Source organism: Labeo rohita, chromosome 17 (assembly GCF_022985175.1).
Source record: "Labeo rohita strain BAU-BD-2019 chromosome 17, IGBB_LRoh.1.0, whole genome shotgun sequence".
In the NCBI taxonomy this organism is placed as follows: domain Eukaryota; kingdom Metazoa; phylum Chordata; class Actinopteri; order Cypriniformes; family Cyprinidae; genus Labeo; species Labeo rohita.
The window spans coordinates 24,635,441-24,653,816 of NC_066885.1; the positions used below are offsets into that span (position 1 = coordinate 24,635,441).

At 34.5% G+C, this 18,376-nt stretch overlaps 1 protein-coding gene across 1 annotated transcript; it reads left to right on the top strand.

Annotated features, from left to right (window-relative positions):
* The first annotated feature begins 1,579 nt into the window (after window positions 1–1,579).
* tmem229b (transmembrane protein 229B) lies at window positions 1,580–16,509 on the top strand. The gene is made up of 3 exons (XM_051134041.1): window positions 1,580–1,814; window positions 10,891–11,001; window positions 15,148–16,509. Exon 3 carries the CDS (start codon window positions 15,181–15,183, stop codon window positions 15,763–15,765), a length of 585 nt encoding a protein of 194 aa, XP_050989998.1. The 5' UTR covers window positions 1,580–1,814; window positions 10,891–11,001; window positions 15,148–15,180; the 3' UTR covers window positions 15,766–16,509.
* The last annotated feature ends 1,867 nt before the right edge of the window (window positions 16,510–18,376 follow it).

Below are 18,376 nucleotides of genomic sequence, written 5' to 3' on the forward strand. Positions count from 1 at the left end.
GCAGCCAGGTTACAAATTATTTTAAGTTGACTCAACAAATTGTTTTTTACAGTGTTGTGCAAACCTTTAGTTTCTGAGACTCATCATTACTGCCACACAAGCAGGAGGTCTTGCTTTCCTGGCGCGCACACACTTTTCTCTCTGCATCTGCTCTGTTCAGAGAGCGGCTGAGAGGAGCAGTGCTTTTAGTTAAAATAGATATTCTGTTGTATCTAATTTTAGATTAAATATAGTCTAACTCACAGCACGGCCATTGTCTTTGTCTAATGTGTATTTGATTTCATGGGACAACGACTCAATTATAAATCACGATTTTTGTGCAAAATTAACATCTTGGAATGGAGCGCTATCTTAATGGGCCATATTTCAGTCACTTTTTCATATTGATCCCATTTTCTGACAACAGAAATGGTAAAATATATCAATAAAAACAGTTTTATTGAGAATTTGGCTGCATTAAAATACAGTAGGTGAACACAGAAAGGCAAACAAATGTAAAAGGCAATAGGACACAATGACGTTGTGAATATTCTAATTAGTATGTGGCATCATCTAGCGACATTTAGCTACTTTCCATTGACAGAAGTTGTCAACACTGGCGTGTTCTTTGTCAGAAGCACCACACGCATGAGTTGTGGTACTCTCATGAGCGCGGGACGGAGACTAACACAAAGAAATCATTGAATAAAGTTGTTATTTTTGTTTTCTTTGTGCACAAAAAGTATTCCTTTAGCTTCATAACATTACGGTTGAACCACTGACGTCACACGGACTATTTTAACAATGTCCTTACTACTTTTCTGAATCTTGAACATGTCAGTTGCGTTGCTGACTATGCAGGGTCAGAAAGCTCTCAGATTTAATCAAAAATATCTTAATTTGTGTTCCAAAGAAGAACAAAGGTCTTATTGGTTTGGAACGACATGAAGGTGAGTAATTAATGACAGAATTTTCATTTTTGGGTGAACTGTCCCTTTAATAGACACGTTCTGTTCTATTTTTTCCACAGCTTTTTGAAAACAAACTAGTTCACTTAGTAATATCATACCACTCCTATAGCTATCAGGAGTAATATAGTAAGTGTGTTTTCCTAATTTCCCTTAATGTTTTTACAGTTTAATATACAGAAATTGGTCACTTAAAAAAACGTAAAAAGTCAAATTTAGACTTTTTTTTCCATTTTGTGTTCTAGTTCAGTTAATAATATTCAGCTCATAAAAAAAACTAAATATATTTTACATTTTTACAATGTACGTTATGTTTATGTGCAAATTAAAACGATACTAAAATTCCTTGACATAATTGGCTGAAAAGATTCTGCACGTTTTAAAAAATTTAAATTAGAATTTAATAAAATGTTTCAAACGTTTTTTGATACTGCCATACAGTAACGTCCGTGAATCACTTCGTTCTCGGCTCATTGCGAATCAAATCAAACATGCTCGAAAGAGACGACTCGTGATTCAGTTGAGCCAGTTAACGAGAGCAGCTGATTCGTAAGCGAAGTGAACCGATTCAACCAATTCACCACAAAGATCCGACTCGTTAGAACGATTCGATATCGACTCGGACGTCGCTACTAGGTAGGCAGCTCGCAGTGTTTTGAAACGCAGCCGGTGTTTGAGCATGTGCCGTTGCTGCTGCAGTGGAGTAAAATATGTCAGTTATCACCGGACAGCAGCGAGAGGACAGAGAGAGCCGGCTACAGATGCACTCTGAGAGTCAACCGGTACAATTTTCTGTTTAATTCTCATGTTTAACATCAAAAATGAGGCCCGGCTCTTCTACATCTACAGCGGCGGAAGAATAATAAGGTAAGTCTCACCAGGTTTTAGGATGTTTCAGTAAACCCATTCGGGTTTTCTGCAAGGGTAATCCCATAATTTAGACTAACGTTAGCTCGCGTCAGAGTGAACCGGTATCATTCACTACACCCCTCTGAACGTTTACTCGACAACAAACTCGCTGTTTTACGGACTGTTATCATCTAAATAGCCAAACGAGGAAGTCGACACTGCCATCTCCATCGCGCTCTTCATCCTAAACGCGTTTATAATCTTTCATTACAAACGAACTTGTTTTAAGTTTGATCATTTGCGATGTTGCGTCTGTCTATATCGTTTCTTTGTAGTCCGATACAAAACGACAGGGAACTTTTTTAAACGTTTTACCACGAAACGAAGTGCTCAAAGTCCGCACAGTTATAAATCACACTGTTATGTTGTGCTGTACCGTGTGACAGCGTTCACTTGTGTCTGCGCAGCCGACGCAGCGCTGCAGTGGTCGGTTGTCATGGAGGCCTGCGCTGCGCATCCGACCGGCGCTGCTGTCACGACTGCGGTATATTCAGTCTCGTCCGAAAACCCCTCAAATTGACATATCCCAAACTAGTCATTTGAACGCAAACATATCAGATGTTAAATCAAATCGTCTCATTCGCATCTTATGTTTGAGGACACTTCAGAAACAGACAGTGTTTTGACTCAACAGACCAAAAGAGTTGAAATTCTTCACACGTATTGGGGTCACCGGCTATAAACAGACTTTTGGCAGTGGCTTTTCACTTTTTCCATCTCAGTCACCCAATATACACTAAGGTTAGGCGTATATAAATACGATACGTGCCCTTTAAGAGGTCGTTCCGGGATAGTTTGGATGGGTCAATATTTACTACGCTGACTCTGTCCTCATATTTCATACTGCTAAGCTGAAGCCCCACTTGCATCAGCAGCGTGAGATCAAAGACACTCAAAGCTTACTTGATTAAAACTGGGGATTTGGTGTTTAGTGTGGCAGATCAGTCCCTCTGCACTCCGTGCAGTTTAACTTGCATCTCAATCTTGCTTCTTTAAAATAAGACGCGTAATTATGGTAAATGTCGGTTTGTCATTCTTTTATTCTTTATGGCCAAATCAGAGATGTCTTGCCGTGTCAGTCTTTTTTAACATTGCTGTGGCTTGGTGCTGTCATCTGACCAACCCTGTCTATTAAGGCTCAGAAGCTGTTAATCTCTTGGCGCTGACCCATGTGCTAGGCAGTCTGGAGGGTCTGGGACATACTTGTGGTCTTTTCGGGGGAAGAAACTGAAAGGATAAGCTCTTGGGCTCGTTTATAATCACTTGAAGTAAAAAGTATATAACGGGCCTGATCGCAGAGCGGGACTGGGTGGTCCTGATCAACCTAATCATGAGATTGGCCCACCCTGAGAGTTCTACACCCCATCTTATATTCAAAGCTGAAGCTTTCAGTTTTAACTGTAGTTTTAGTAGTTTTGTTTTTATTTTTATTTTTTTTGTTTCTTACTTTTATTTTTATTTAGATTTTTAGTAATTTATTACTAAAACAGCGTATGCATTTTATTTGATTTTAGTTAGTTGACGAGGCAGCATTTTTTTTTAATTGTAATTTAATTTTTCCTTTTAATTTAATTTAATTTATTGTATTTTATATTTTATTTTATTTTATTTCATTTCAAATAACGAGAAATATTTTTAGTTGTTTTAGTTCACAATATCAGTTCTAGTAGACAGTACTTTTTCATCTTAAATTATTTAAGACAAAAGTTATTAATTTAATTATTGTATGTGTCAAGTTTTTTTTTTTTTTCAAAAGTTTTTTTTAGAAAAAGTCACAGACTGTGTATTTTTACACAAGATGGATATTTACAATAGCATTTCTAATTTTTTTTTTAATTTGATTTTTTATTTAATTTTAAATAACAAGAACTATTTATAATAGTTTTAGTTCACAATAACAATACTAGTAGAACGACAGTACTTTTTTGTCTTAATTAAGACAAAAAATTATTTATTTATTTTTTAAATTTGGTGTATATCTAAAACACAAGTTTATTTTAATTAGTTGCCAAGGCAGCATTTCTAATTTTTGTTTACATTTGTTCAATTTATTTTATTTGAAATAACAAGAACCAAATATATACACACACACACACACAATTTTTTCCCATTTTTTCCCCCCAGATTGTGGAAAGTATTTTTATAATACTATTTATTATTTGAATTATTTAATATAAATAATGCTGGGGAAGATCTTATTGTTGTGATAGACAACATATTAGTCAAAATTAGGCCTTGTTATTTTAATTAGTTACCAAGGCAGTATTTCTATTTTTTATTTTATTTTATTTTATTTTAAATAACAATTTAATAATTTAATTTAATTTTAATAATTATAGTTTAAAAATAATAAATAATTGTTTTAATTCACGATAACAATACTGGTAGCGCTACAGTACTTTTCATCTTATGTTATTTGGGAAAAATGTTTTAATTATTGTATACATTTAAAATGCAGGTTTTTTAATCCTTTTTTTCAAGGGTCACAGATTGTGAAAAGTAATTTTAATCATACTTTTTTTATTATTTTATTCATTTAATAAAAATAATGCTGGGCTGGGGAAGATTTGATTATGAGTAATGATAAACCTATATATTGGGCAAAATTAGGCCATTTTAAGATGAATGAAAGTGGCTGTTTAAAACAAATATAAGCTTTTAATAAAAATAATGCTGGGCTGGGGAAGATTTTATGAGTAATGATAAACCTATATATTGGGCAAAATTAGGCCATTTAATAAATATAAGCTTTTAATGCTGACAGTTTTGCTTATGTCTCTTTCTCTCTCTCTATCAGATTTGGCATCTGCCATTGAAAAACACATATTAATCAACCAATAATTATTCAATGGTAATTATTTAACCACTCCTTATTACTAACAGCTTTCAACTACTGTTTTACATTTCGTTTCATTTGTGCCTCATTAACACTGATGAGTGAAACTCGGGATGAATTGCTGAAGAATGCAGAGGAATTTAATAAAACTGGTTCTACCTCCATCTGAAACATGATCATCCTTTAACAGCCCTTACGAGGCTTCTCAGCACTGCTCGTAACTTATGAGAAGAATGAAGGCTGTGTGCGGGCTGGAGCCAAGGTGATGTCTAGAGTAACTGAGCTGTGTGCGCTATTGATCCATTGCCATTTATATTTGTGCAGAGTGGAGTGAACTCATGGCAAGAGACCAGAGCTCTCATCAGTCACCTCTAGAAATAGCGGCAATAAGAATGCATCAGAGCCGGTCATTCCAGTGCGTCAAAGGAGGAAGTTATAGTATATTATCCCTGCCATTGACATGCCATTGTTTCCTTGGTAGGTGTGTGCATGATAGTAACAAAAGAGAGATAAAGTGGAAAAAAAACAACAACTTGGATAGTGTAGCCTTTGTTATGTCTGAAATTCCCATAGTACTTGAAGGGATGAGTCTAAATGACTGTTTGTGGTAATCCTAAGCATCATTTGCTGAAACATTACACTTACGTAAGTTTGGCACACATTTATAAACTTTCATATCATCATTGCCCTTAATAAAAGACAAATTCTTCCTCTTTTTATTTGCACATAATTTTTTTACGGCTAGACAGAAATAATTCTTATCATCCAATGTCACTTAAACCAGGTCGTTCTGCTTAGATGCGGATCTGTGCAGCTGAGCTTGCGTGTCTGTGATGGCCAGACTGTCAGCAGTGACTGGTCTGTTCACGTTGCTGAGAAGGTCGATGGAGGTTTGACAGGAGGCGATCAATAGCAGTGCTGACTGCGAGGCCTGTAAACGGGTAACATGTAAATACCGTAACATGTGTTGGGCTCTGTATCAGGCAGTTCTTAGGTTGTCTGGATGACTGAGCACTATTGTCTTCTATTGTGCCACAAGAGCTGTGTCTTATCTCAATGCATGGATTAATATTTCATAATGGTCTTTCCATTAGAGTGCAGAATATCACCCTTTTAGCAGTGTGTCTGCACTCTCATGGAGTTACGCTGCTGATAAAACCTTTGGGGTTTCCGAGTATGAAATGCAAAGTTTTTTTTTATAACACCTACTATCTCCTTTTTTAGTTTTATATTAACAGTAGATAAAACAGAAAATAATAAAAAATAATAATGTGATCAGAAATTGAAAATAAAAATAAAATATGCATGTAAAATAATATTAAACATTAAGATGATTGATTCATCAGAAGTGACACTAAATACTTTTACATTAATACAAAAACATCTACGTAAAGGGGTCATCGGATGCTAAGTTTTACATGTTGTTTGAGCATTAATGTGTGTTGGCAGTGTATGTACAAATCTAACCTGTAATGGTAAAAATCCATGCAGTGGTTTTTAATTAATCTGTAAAAATAATATCCCCTTTTTCAAATCGAGACATTTTCCGATGCCTGTCGTTGTGGCGTCACATCAACAGATGCCACTCCCACGATAGTTGATTGACATGAGCGTCTTACCTCAGATCAGTTAAAACAGTCCAACCTCCATGTTTTGATGCAGGAGGAGGGATGTAAGTTAGACAAGAATTGAACGATTGAGGTGTTGTGTTGCTGGATGTAGTCATGAACGTAGTGGTCGTCATTTACTCATTTACTCGTCATTTACCGACATCTGAGCTGCTGAAGATGCAGTAGATTACGTTTGTTTGTGAAGGGAATGCGCCTCCCGATCTACATATATCCGTCTATGTTCGTGCGAATCATTCGTGATCCAGCTTCACTTACAGCAGAAGTGAGTATAAGGTTTTTTTTTTAATGAATCTTCGCCATCGCATTTCCTAATAATGTGCTAGTTAGCAAGTTTAGCGGCTAAATGCGGCTAAAGTAAACAAGCTCGTCACTCCACAGAGGGAAGAGAGGGGCGGGGCGAGCAGAGCTCATTTGCATTTAAAGCAGCCTCGACCTGAATGGGATGATTTTTGCAGAGCTGATTCTGGCAAGGTAAAAAGGGTGTTGTTTTACCCTAACATTGAGAATTTTTAACCAAAGTACATTATAGACTTTTCATTAAGACCCTAAAGAATCATATCAACTTGTGGAAAATGGGTATCCGATGACCTCTTAAAAAATGCTGTTCTTTTGAACCTTCTATTAATCAGAGAAACCTGAAAAAATGATCACACTTTCTACAAAAAACATTAATTAGCACAAATGTTTTCAACATCATAATAATAGTAAAAAGAAATGTTTTTGGAGCACCAAATCAGCATATTAGTAACAGCTGATGAAAAAACAGCTTTGCCATCATGGGAATAAACTACATTTTAAAATATGTGTCATGTGTTGGTGATACAAAATGCGTGATGATGATGGAGATCAGAAAAACAGTTTTTAAAATGATAAATCCAGCTAATAAAGTGAGGAAACCAACCTAATACAGAAAGAGAATGGACAAAGACTAAGGGAGAACTCAGGGCTTATAAGCATGAATCAAACAAAGGGAACTAATGAGATAATTAACAGACAACAGCTGAACTGAATAACATAATCAGGCAACACAGGATAACTAGGTCACAATGGAGAGAACATAAAACAAGGCATACATGTAACAATATGAAAACATTTAATAGTTCTTTTAAATTATAATATTTCACAACATTACCTTGCTGAAACCGAACTTAAATTAACGGTAGTCTATGTGTAATTATTAAAATCTATAATAATGAATTATAAAATAAAATTGACTTCATAGACTACAATCAGATTCCCTCAAGTTTTCACTTAACAACATATATGAACTTTTATTGCCAATTATTGAGACATGTCCTCTACCCTTTAAGGGCCCTGTGAATTGCGTTTTATTTTTTATTTTTTTCCATTTTAATTTTTCTGGATTCTGTTAGCTTTTTCTTTGTAATTTTTCTAGACTCTGTTTTAATGGTTAAATTAAATTATATTATGAAAATATCATGTCTAATTAATTGTAATCATGAAACTTATGCAATTTATCACAATTTATCAGATGCACATATTAATTTAAAGATGAACAAAAATGTAATTTCTTAGGCCCTATGAAATATGTTTTATTTATTTATTTATTTATTATTATTGATTTGATTAAAAATGTGTTTATTATCATAACATTCTTTTATTATTATTATTTTTTATATATTGTGTTGTGTATTTACATTATTTTGCTAAATAAATTCTGGTACATATTCTTAAAAAAATAATGTTTTAATAATAATTGTATTATTAGTAGCAGTACCATCATTACATTAAACAATATATTTCTGTTACAGTTTCTTCAAGTTAAACCAAACTTTTATTTTGATGGGTTGCTGTGAAAACCTTTACGTTTCTGTTTGTATTTGATATGATGGTAGTTTTTCTCCAAAAAATAAAACGTTTTTTTCCAAAAAACGTTCTCCAAGTAAAATCAGTAAAATGCTCATGAAGTGACTTTCAGAGCAGTTCAGCGATTTTGTTTATGTGATGAGATTATGTAATGTAAGATATGTTTATGATTATACTCATATTTTGAGGTGGCAGAGGCTGAAAACACCACAATCGTCACACGCGTTTCAGTATGTGTGTAGTAAATGAAACTTTACGTCCGCATCATTCATTCACACAGAGACATGCAGACCATGCAGGATTCACATTTAAATAGTATTTTGCAGCTTAATATTCACAGTCACATTTTGATTTAAGTGTGCTGACCTACTTTTGATTTATCCATCCAATATTTGGTAAATTCTGTGACATTCTCTGTTATACAGTAATTCTGTTTTTTTTATGACTGGATTCTGCACCAGACAAACTTCCTTTTGCTGAAGATATTTCAGATGAGCTGGTTTTAGTTTTAGATTCTAGGAACAATGGCTGCATTTGTCTCAGTAGCACAGTGTGGGGCATATGCAAGGATTTTGTGAGATTAAAATTAAAACTTTTCTTTTAAAGTATATTATACAATAGTATTGTATAATGTTGTAACCTGAATTTCACCTGTCTAGAACAGTACCATTAAAAAAGATGTACATTACTTCATAGCTCAAATAACACACTTTTTTGGAAGAATATACTGTAAGTGCAAAAATATGATGGAATAATATTAAAGGAGAAGTTCACTAACAAAAATTTACAGATAATTTACTCACCCCCTTGCCATCCAAGATGTTCATGTCTTTCTTTCTTCAGTCGTAAAGAAATTTTTTTTTTTTTGAGGAAAACATTTCAGGATGTCTCTCCATACAGTGGACTTCTGTGGTGCTCACGAATTTGAACTACATTGTATTGTATAACAGTATTATTCAGTGCAAGTTAAGTTCTGTTGATATAAACTGTGACATGCTTTCAGTTACAACAAAAACGTCCCTTAGTTTATGAGAACAATCAAAAATGTAGTCATTCAGAAATGTTGTTTACAGTAAGCAAATACAGTGGAAGTCTATGGGGCAAGACATTGCAATAAAACCAGTAACTCATACATGTGAGTTTACCAACATTTATACTGTGGCGCTGCTGAATGCTTGAATCTGACTGGCTGACAATCATTCTAAAGTGTGCAGTCTTAATGGGTATATTTGTAGCAATAGCCAAAAATACATTGTATGGGTCAAAATGATCAATTTTTCTTTTATGCCAAAAATCATTAGGATATTAAGTAAAGATCATGTTCCATGAAGATATTTTGTAATTTTTCTACCACAAATATATCAAAACTTATTTTTTGATTAGTAATATGCATTGCTAAGAACTTCATTTGGACAACTTTAAAAGCGATTTTTTTGCACCCTCAGACCAAATATCGTCCTATCCTAACAAACCATACATCAGTGGAAAGCTTATTTATTCAGCTTTCAGATGATGCATAAATCTCAATTTAAAAAAACTGACACTTATGGCCCTGGGTCACATATACTAAACAACAAGATAAAATGACAAATTATTTCCATGTTTTTACCACAAAATTATGTTTTGTTATGTACGGAAAGCACATACTTTCTTTCTCTCTCTCCCCCATACAAATGTACAAACATACAGTACAGACACATGCTAGCAACAGAAACGTGTTGTCAGCACTGCTCTGATGATTTTATCAATATTTCTCAGAAACGAGGTAATAACAGCACTGTTCTTAAAGAAGATGAACTTACAGTTTCGCTATTAGTAGAGACGCTGCTGTGGAAAACTGTTGAGAGATGGACAGACTCGTGTAATTCAAATACTCCAGTTTATTTCTCTCTCTCTTTCTAATAATTTCATAAATAACTGCATTAGTCTGCTATCAATGGCTCAAGCCTCTGTTAATAGGTTTAAAATGACGTTTTGGAATTACTGTAGCAACAGATTTATGTTTGTATGAGGTGCGTAAGAAATTAAGCGTACTCAAAAGAGTGTTGAAATACAACGTCTGAACAATATTTGAGGTGTGGTAAACGTATTATAAGAGGAATAATTGACTCCGGTCCGTTGAATTATTGGAAAATAATGCACACCCGAGGTGTAACGGACACGACACGAGCAGCCCGTTGTCAGTTATTCTTTACATAACCTGAATGTCACCTGTCTAGAATAGTACCACTAAAAAAAAGATTTACATAACTTCATAGACTTCATGAACTTCAACTGGAAGAACATACTGTAAGCACAAAAATATGATGGAATAATATTAGGAGAAGTTCACTTCCAGGACAAAAATTTACAGATCATTTACTCACCCTCTTGTCATCCAAGATGTTCATGTCTTTCTTTCTTCAGAAAATTATGAATTATTTCAGAAATCCTGAAATGTTTTCCTCAAAAAACAATTTCTTTACGACTAAAGAAAGAAGACATGAACATCTTGGATGACAAGGGGGTGAATTATCTGTAAATTTTTGTTGTGAAAGTGAACTTCTCCTTTAAGCACACACACACATACACATTTAAATTTTTCATTTGGGGCAAGTTTAAATGAATGTCTGTGAAGATAGACAGCATGTCATAGAAGCTTAACTTGTTTTGCATCTGTAACATTCCCTTAAAACAAAGCTATTACTCTGCTCAATTTAACAGAACTCTATGTTGATATTTTGCTTTTTTTTCATTTTAGTACATGAGTACCTCATCAGCACTGGCATTGGCAGCAAAGCTCAGAAGTACCGCTCTTCTTGGACTCTGACAGACGGTGTGGAGTGTGGACCGTAAGACTGCCAGACAGCAGGTTGGGAAAAATCTGCAATTATTACATTTTTCCCCCCCCCCACAATATCCCTTTCTTGTTTGTTTCCCTTTCCATCCAGTGAATCCTCAGTCTAGTTTAATCACAGTACAGGCTATATTATTGTTTTTCAAATAGGCTTAGCAGATCTATTTTAAATGTGATACATAGGTTTGTATTCGATCTCAGGAGGTGTGAATTATAGAGTCACTTGAGTTCCCATGATGCCCTTGGAGCAAGACATTTAACCTCCATGTGCTCCCGGATGACTGTCCCTACAATTAGCCTACAGTAAGCAGCTTTGGCTGAGGGAAACATCTGCTAAATGGCAAGGAACCAAAGTGTAATTGATAGGCCGTAATAAGATCACATTCACCTCTAATTCAGTTTCACACACATCTTCAGCAGCAGTTGAATATCAAAACAGTCATAATTGCCTTAGAATTGACCAGCCATCTCTGCAGGTTCACTCTGATGCTAGTTGTACACAGATGAGCTGTTTTAGGACTTTAAGCTCTTCAGAGGCCCTCTGACATTTGATACTGTATTTTAAGCTGTATACAGTATGTGTATGTACACGGATGTACTGCAAACAGAGTTGAAAGTGTTTGTTGACTCATGCAACTAGGATCAGTTATTTTTTCTCTCATGTCTGCAAGTGACCCCTGTTCATGAATTCAGCTGATATGCTCCTTGAAATTATATATTGACATTTATTAATAGTACATAGTAGGTGCTACCACTGTTTGTTGTCATGCAACATTTCTATTTTGTTGGCTGTTTGGAGTAGCATACTACTCTACTCTATTAATTTCTGCAAAATATATATACTGTCGTCAAAAAGTCTGGGGTTGATATGATTTTTAATGTTTTTATAGTCTCTTATGGGTCATTCCCGGGTGGGATACGATAATATTTCAGTTTCCAAAGTGGTGGTTTACCAAAAGTAATTGTTCAAAGCTTTTCACAATACTTTGGTATGCCCATTATAATGAATTAAAATGATCACTGCATTAGCGTAATAATGTAAATAATGTCTTATTTCTATCTTAAACCAATCATTTTGTCATGTCCCTGAGGCACTGAGTTTGTACTTAGAAAATTATTAACAAAATGTGCTTAGTGTCTGTGATTTTTGGCAATAATACTAGCATTTATTTGTGTTCCTTTCTTGTGAAAAATATTTTTCCAAAAAACTGCAAGATATTTTAGAAAATACAGACTTTCCCTCAATCTGAACTCAACCCCGTCACACTAACCATTCTACGCCCATAATAATTTAGACTCATAATTTGTTCATATGTGACATTATTAACCAGATATGACATCATTCAGGTCTCTTTACTTGTTGTACAGAAAATGGTTAGTAGTATCATACTTTTTAATTAATATTTTTGAGGCATATTATAGTCAGGGAGGGTACTGTCAAGCTTAACAACTCAACCCTGTCACATAAAATTAAGATGGAAAATTATTAGTTTTCAACATTTTATTTTAATCCATAAGTATATACATTGTACTTGTTTTATTGCTGCCATATATGGTCTACTCTCCTAATTACAAAAGACGCAGTGTCCATTTCTAGTGAAGAACCTCAACCCTGTTACAAATATATGTATTCTCATTGTTACGGGGTTGAGTTATTTGCTTCATTTTTTAATAATTTAAAAGTAAAACATTTAAAATAGTCATGGTTTCAGCAAATATATACTTACCAAAATCACAACAACTCATATTTTTGTTATAAACAGATTTTTTGATGTAGTATGTCCACTTAAACTTTGACAAGCATCCTACATCAGAAACTGAACCCACATTTACAGCGGAAAGACAGTGTATAGGGGACAATATGAGAGAGAAACAAAACCAAAAATTAAAATTGAAGGCAGTGTATGTTGAACTTCTAAATTAAAAATATTTTTACATAAATAGACCATAGACACAGTTTTTGTATTTTTAGCTTCAGTAAAAGTGTGAAAAATATGATAAATGTTACATTCGTTATCATTAAATTGTTATCAGGAACACATGTAGGTAGATGTTTGTTTTATAACAAGTTCTGTGTAAAATCCTTTTTAAACCAATCCCATTTTGTCCGTTATGACATTGAGAAAAAAGGTGTCTCAATCTGAATAATAATAATAATAATAATAATAATAATAAAGGTTGTTAATGGGAATTTTTTTTTTTTTGGGAGGTTTGACTTGTGCCTAATTATGTGGGGCATTTAGAAAATTAATCATGTTATAAAAAAAATAAAAAGTATATTCCAAGTTGAAATGTTACCAAATCCCAGGAAAGACACTTATGCTCAGCAAACTGTATATTTGATCAAAAAAATACTATAAAAACAGTAATATTATAAAAAAAAAACAGTTACTATTTTAATGTATTTTAAAATATTTTAAAAAGTAATTACTGTAATGACAAAGCCGAATTTTCAGCACATGATCCTTTAGAAATCATTTTAATGATCTGCTGATTTGCTGCTCAAGAAACATTTCTTATTATCATCAATATTTTAAAAAGTAGTGTTGTTTATTATTTTTGTAGAAACAGTGCTGCTGTTTTTTGTACATGGAAATCTTTTTTAACATTATAAATGTCTTTACTGACTCTTCTGAACAATTTAATGCATGCTTGCTGAATAAAAGTATCAATTTCAAACAAACAAAACTTACTAACCCCAAACTTTTGAATGGTAGTGTAAATTGATCCACATATGCTGTTTTTCTGTATGCATAAATTACCCAAATGGCCTACTATTTGGCCCAGATTTGTCAACAAAGCATCCTATTTAATATACTGTATCCCAACATGTAGTGCATTTATATAAATATATATTTATATATTATTAAATGGACAAAGTTACAGTATCTAGCAGCAAGGGCTAACAGGGTCATGCTGAGTCAAATAAAACAAAAAACCCCCGAATATATCCACTTTACTCTTTAAAGGAGAAGTTCACTTCCAGAACAAAATTTTACAGATAATGTACTCACCCCGTTGTCATCTAAGATGTTTATGTTTGTCTTTCTTCAGTCGTAAAGAAATTATGTTTCTTGAGGAAAACATTTCAGGACTTTTCTTCATATAGTGGACTTCAGTGGTGCCCATGAATTTGAACTTCCAAAATGCAGTTTAAACGCAGTTTCAAAGGGCTCTAAACGATCCCAGCCAGAGAAGAGAGGTCTTATCTAGCAAAATGATTGATTATTTTCTTTAAAAAAAAAGTGTACAGTTAATATACTTTTTTACCTCAAATGTTCGTCTTGTTTAGTTGTGCGTGTCTCATTTTCTCCTCCAACTTCAAAATCGCCCTACAGCGATGTATAGGACAATTTTAAAGTTGGAGGAGAAAATTAGATGGGAGGTTTTCGACATACCCTAACTGTATTGACCCAGAATACACAGAGTTCACACAGAGCTAGACAAGACGAGCATTTTAGGTTAAAAAGTATATACATTGTACTTTTTTTTTTTTTTTTTTATTGAAAATAAACCAATCGTTTTGCTAGAAAAGACCCTTCTTTCTCGGCTGGGATCATTTAGAGCCCTTTGAAGCTGCATTTAAACTACATTTTGGTAGTTTAAACTCATGGGCACCATTGAAGTCCACTATATGGAGAAAAATTCTGGAATGTTTTCCTCAAGGAACAATTTCTTTACGACTGAAGTAAAAAAAGACAAACATCTTGGATGACAAGGGGGTGAGTAAATTATCTGAAAAGTTTTGTTCTGAAAGCGAACTTCTACTTAAACACGGAAGTAAGCCTATTGGTGAGAGTTCTGGTTTATTAGACTCAATAGGGAACTAACGAGAGGAATAACAACATGCAGTAAACAGTAAAACTATTTGCACTACAAACCGTTGTGTTCATAATTAAGATAATACATTGAATTAATATGGTAAGACAGGTCAACCTGCAATATTAAGCAGCAACACCTGGATGCGGCTGAGACCAGAAGCCAGACCCATAATATTTACAAATGGGCTGCGCCCACTCTTAGGGGAAGAAAAGGTGGATATATTTACATTTTGTACACTGTCCACTGCATAGAATGCAGTATGCAAGTACTCAATTCAGAACAGCCTCTGTTGCAGTGAATGTGGATTTGTAACACACTCTTTTTTTTAACTTCCTGAAGCCTGTTAACTCCACACACCAAGCTAAAAGGAAGATGGTCATCATGGCAACCACAGTGACCCCTGAGCCCCTTACAGCCCTCTCTCGGTGGTACCTGTACGCCATCCACGGTTACTTCTGTGAAGTCATGTTCACGGCCGCCTGGGAGTTTGTGGTGAACTGCAACTGGAAGTTTCCCGGCGTGACGAGTGTATGGGCGCTCTTCATCTACGGAACTTGCATCTTGATCGTAGAGCGCATGTACCTGTGTCTGCGAGACCGCTGCAATGTTCTGCTCCGCTGCATCATTTACACATTATGGACATACCTGTGGGAGTTTGGCACGGGGTTGCTGCTACGGCAGTTCAACGCCTGTCCGTGGGACTACTCCGAGTTTAAATATAACTTCATGGGCCTGATCACAGCAGAGTACGCTGTGCCTTGGTTCTGCGCCTCCTTTATCGTAGAGCGCCTAGTGATTCGCAACACGCTCCGGTTGCGATTCGACGAGGCTGCAGATCCAGGCCAGGCTGAAGAACGGTCGGACAGAGGCGGTGGAGGACGAGGAGGCGGAGGGCGAAGAGCACGAGGGGCCAGAGCAGGGCCCTCTAGCGCAAACGGCTACGTGAAGGTGGATTGAAGATGCTGTCAACACCTTTCCCCATCTCAAAGCTCCCGTCACCCATGACTCTATCCGCACATCTCTCAGTCTCTCTCCCAACGGCTTCCAGGGAAAGAGTCGCTCGGACACAGCTGGTGCAGCTCCAGCTGTGTGGAAATTTATGATTTATCGTCCAGCTTGCGTTCTTCGCTCATGTGGAGGGACGTTCATTTGCCACCTCAGCGCTCAACGATTACTGCCCTCGCTTGGGGCGAGTAGCCGTTAAGTTCAAGGTTTGTCAGTAGGAGTGGTGCCTGATGGCAAAATGAGAATTAACCCTCCACCTCTACCACCACACTGTACCTCCCAAACCAGTCCATCCACTCCAACACTCTGGGAGGGGACAAGTTGACTTGTGTTCCCTCGTCCAAAAGAAACAGGAACGCAAACACATCATGAAAAGATATATATCAAATGCTTTTCAAAAAGCAATTCCTTTTAGAATATAAACAGTGTCCATGATGTATATGTAGTAGCAAAGCAAATAACTGTTAGGATAGCTTACATTTTGAATGTTAGTTTGTCTTATTTATTAATATCTAAAATGTAGTATGGAAATGTCATGATAATATATTAAAAATGTATTATGTATATATTCTGTATAACCTAAAGCAATGCCTTGTACTTGAATTTGGTGTTTTTTTACAATCTTCAGAAAAAAAAATCAGTGCTTGAACATGCATGAAAGTTGTCTTCCAGGAGATTTTTTTTCTTTTTTTTTTTCAGATTTGGATGTTGTACAATTTATTTCTTCCATTTGTTTTTGTTTTTGTTTTTGTTTTTGTTTTTTGTTTGTTTTTCTCATGAAGGATGAAGATTTAAAGGAGTACTGTATTGTTTTTACATAATAGAGTCCTGGTGCTCAGTACTGAAAGTTTAAAACATCACAGTTTGTTGTGGAGAGAATGAGTTATTGTGGTAAATGTGTTGATGAACTGGTGCTAGATTCTCATTGAGTCGTTTTAAGGGATCCAACGATGGCTACAATAAAGGCATCTAGTATGTAGGTTTACTGACCTCAGGTATGTCAATGTTAATTATTTCACCTCCGTCTCATATGCCATGAAATAACAGATGAAGATTAAGAGAAATGTTGTGGCAAGTGATTTAAAATGCCAACATTACTTTGGAATTACCCGCATGGCTACAATTTCAGCATATGGATTTGTCAGAACGTTTTGTTGTATTGGTTATGTTGTTTCTGACCAAACAAAAAAATGTATTAAAAACATCACATTTTTGAATGAAAGTCATGTCCAATTTCCCCTTAATATGATTGGTTATGCATTTTTAAGTGAAAAGGTCTATATTAAGTCTTCATCTCTCCCTTAAAGTCTGTTCACACCAAGGAAAGATAACAATAAAGATATACACTACCAGTCAAAAGTTTTTGAACCGTAAGATTTTTAATGTATTTTAAAGAATTTACTGCTCACCAAGCCTGCATTTATTTGATCCAAAATACAGCAAGAGCAGCAATATTGTAATATATTTTTACTATTTAAAATAACTGTGTTCTATTTGAATATATTTTAAATCGAAATATATTCCAGTGATCAAAGCTAAATTTTCAGCATCATTACTCCAGTCTGTCACATGATCCTTCAGAAATCATTCTTATATGCTGATTTGTAGATGATGAGTAGATTTTTTTCTGTTTTTTCATTCTTTGATGAATAGAAAGATCCAGAAATCAGCATTTATCTGAAATAAAAAGCTTGTGTAACATACACTATACTGTTCCAAAGCTTGGAGTCAGTATAGTTTATTTATTTATTTATTTATTTTTTTGAAAATAAATTATAGAAATGAATACTTTTATTTAGCAAGGATGCTTTAAATTGATCAAAAGTGATGATAAAGACATTTATAATGTTACAAAAGATTTCTATTTCAGATAAATGCTGTACTTCTTAACTTTCTATTCATGAAATAAACCTGAAAAAATTCTCCTCGGCTGTTTTCAACATAATAATAATAAATGTATTTTGAGCAGCAAAATAGAATATTAGAATGATTTCTGAAGGATCATGTGACTGAAGTAATGATGCTAAAAATTCAGCTTTGAAATCACAGCAATAAAATACTTTTTAAAATATATTCAAATAGAAAACAATTATTTTAAATTTTAAAAGTATTTCAAAATTTTACTGTTTTTGCTGTACTTTGCATCAAATAAATGCTGGATTGGTAAGCAGAAGAGATTTCTTAAAAAAAAAAAAAAAATAATAATAAAAAATCTTACTGTTCAAAAACTTTTGATTGGTAGTGTAATTCTAAAAATCGTTCTTAACTTTAAAGAATAGCAGAGTCCACACAATAGCTGTAACGATAATGCAAAGAGAAACAATATGATTGGAATCACTTTCAGAATGATTTTTCAAGCTGATGAATGATAAAAACATTGACACCCAATCACAATGAATCCTGCTATTCACCTTATTCTTTAACGCGGAAGTAAGCCTATGGGCAAGACTTCCAGTTGAAATAATGAGAAGAATAACAACATGCAGTAAACTGTTTGCACTACAAACCAGTCTGCTCATAATTAAGGAAATACATTAAAATAATATGGTAAGACACACCAATT

Coding starts and splice junctions, on each gene's coding strand:
- tmem229b (XM_051134041.1), top strand. CDS start 15,181: ATGGTCATCATGGCAACCACAGTGACCCCTGAGCCCCTTACAGCCCTC.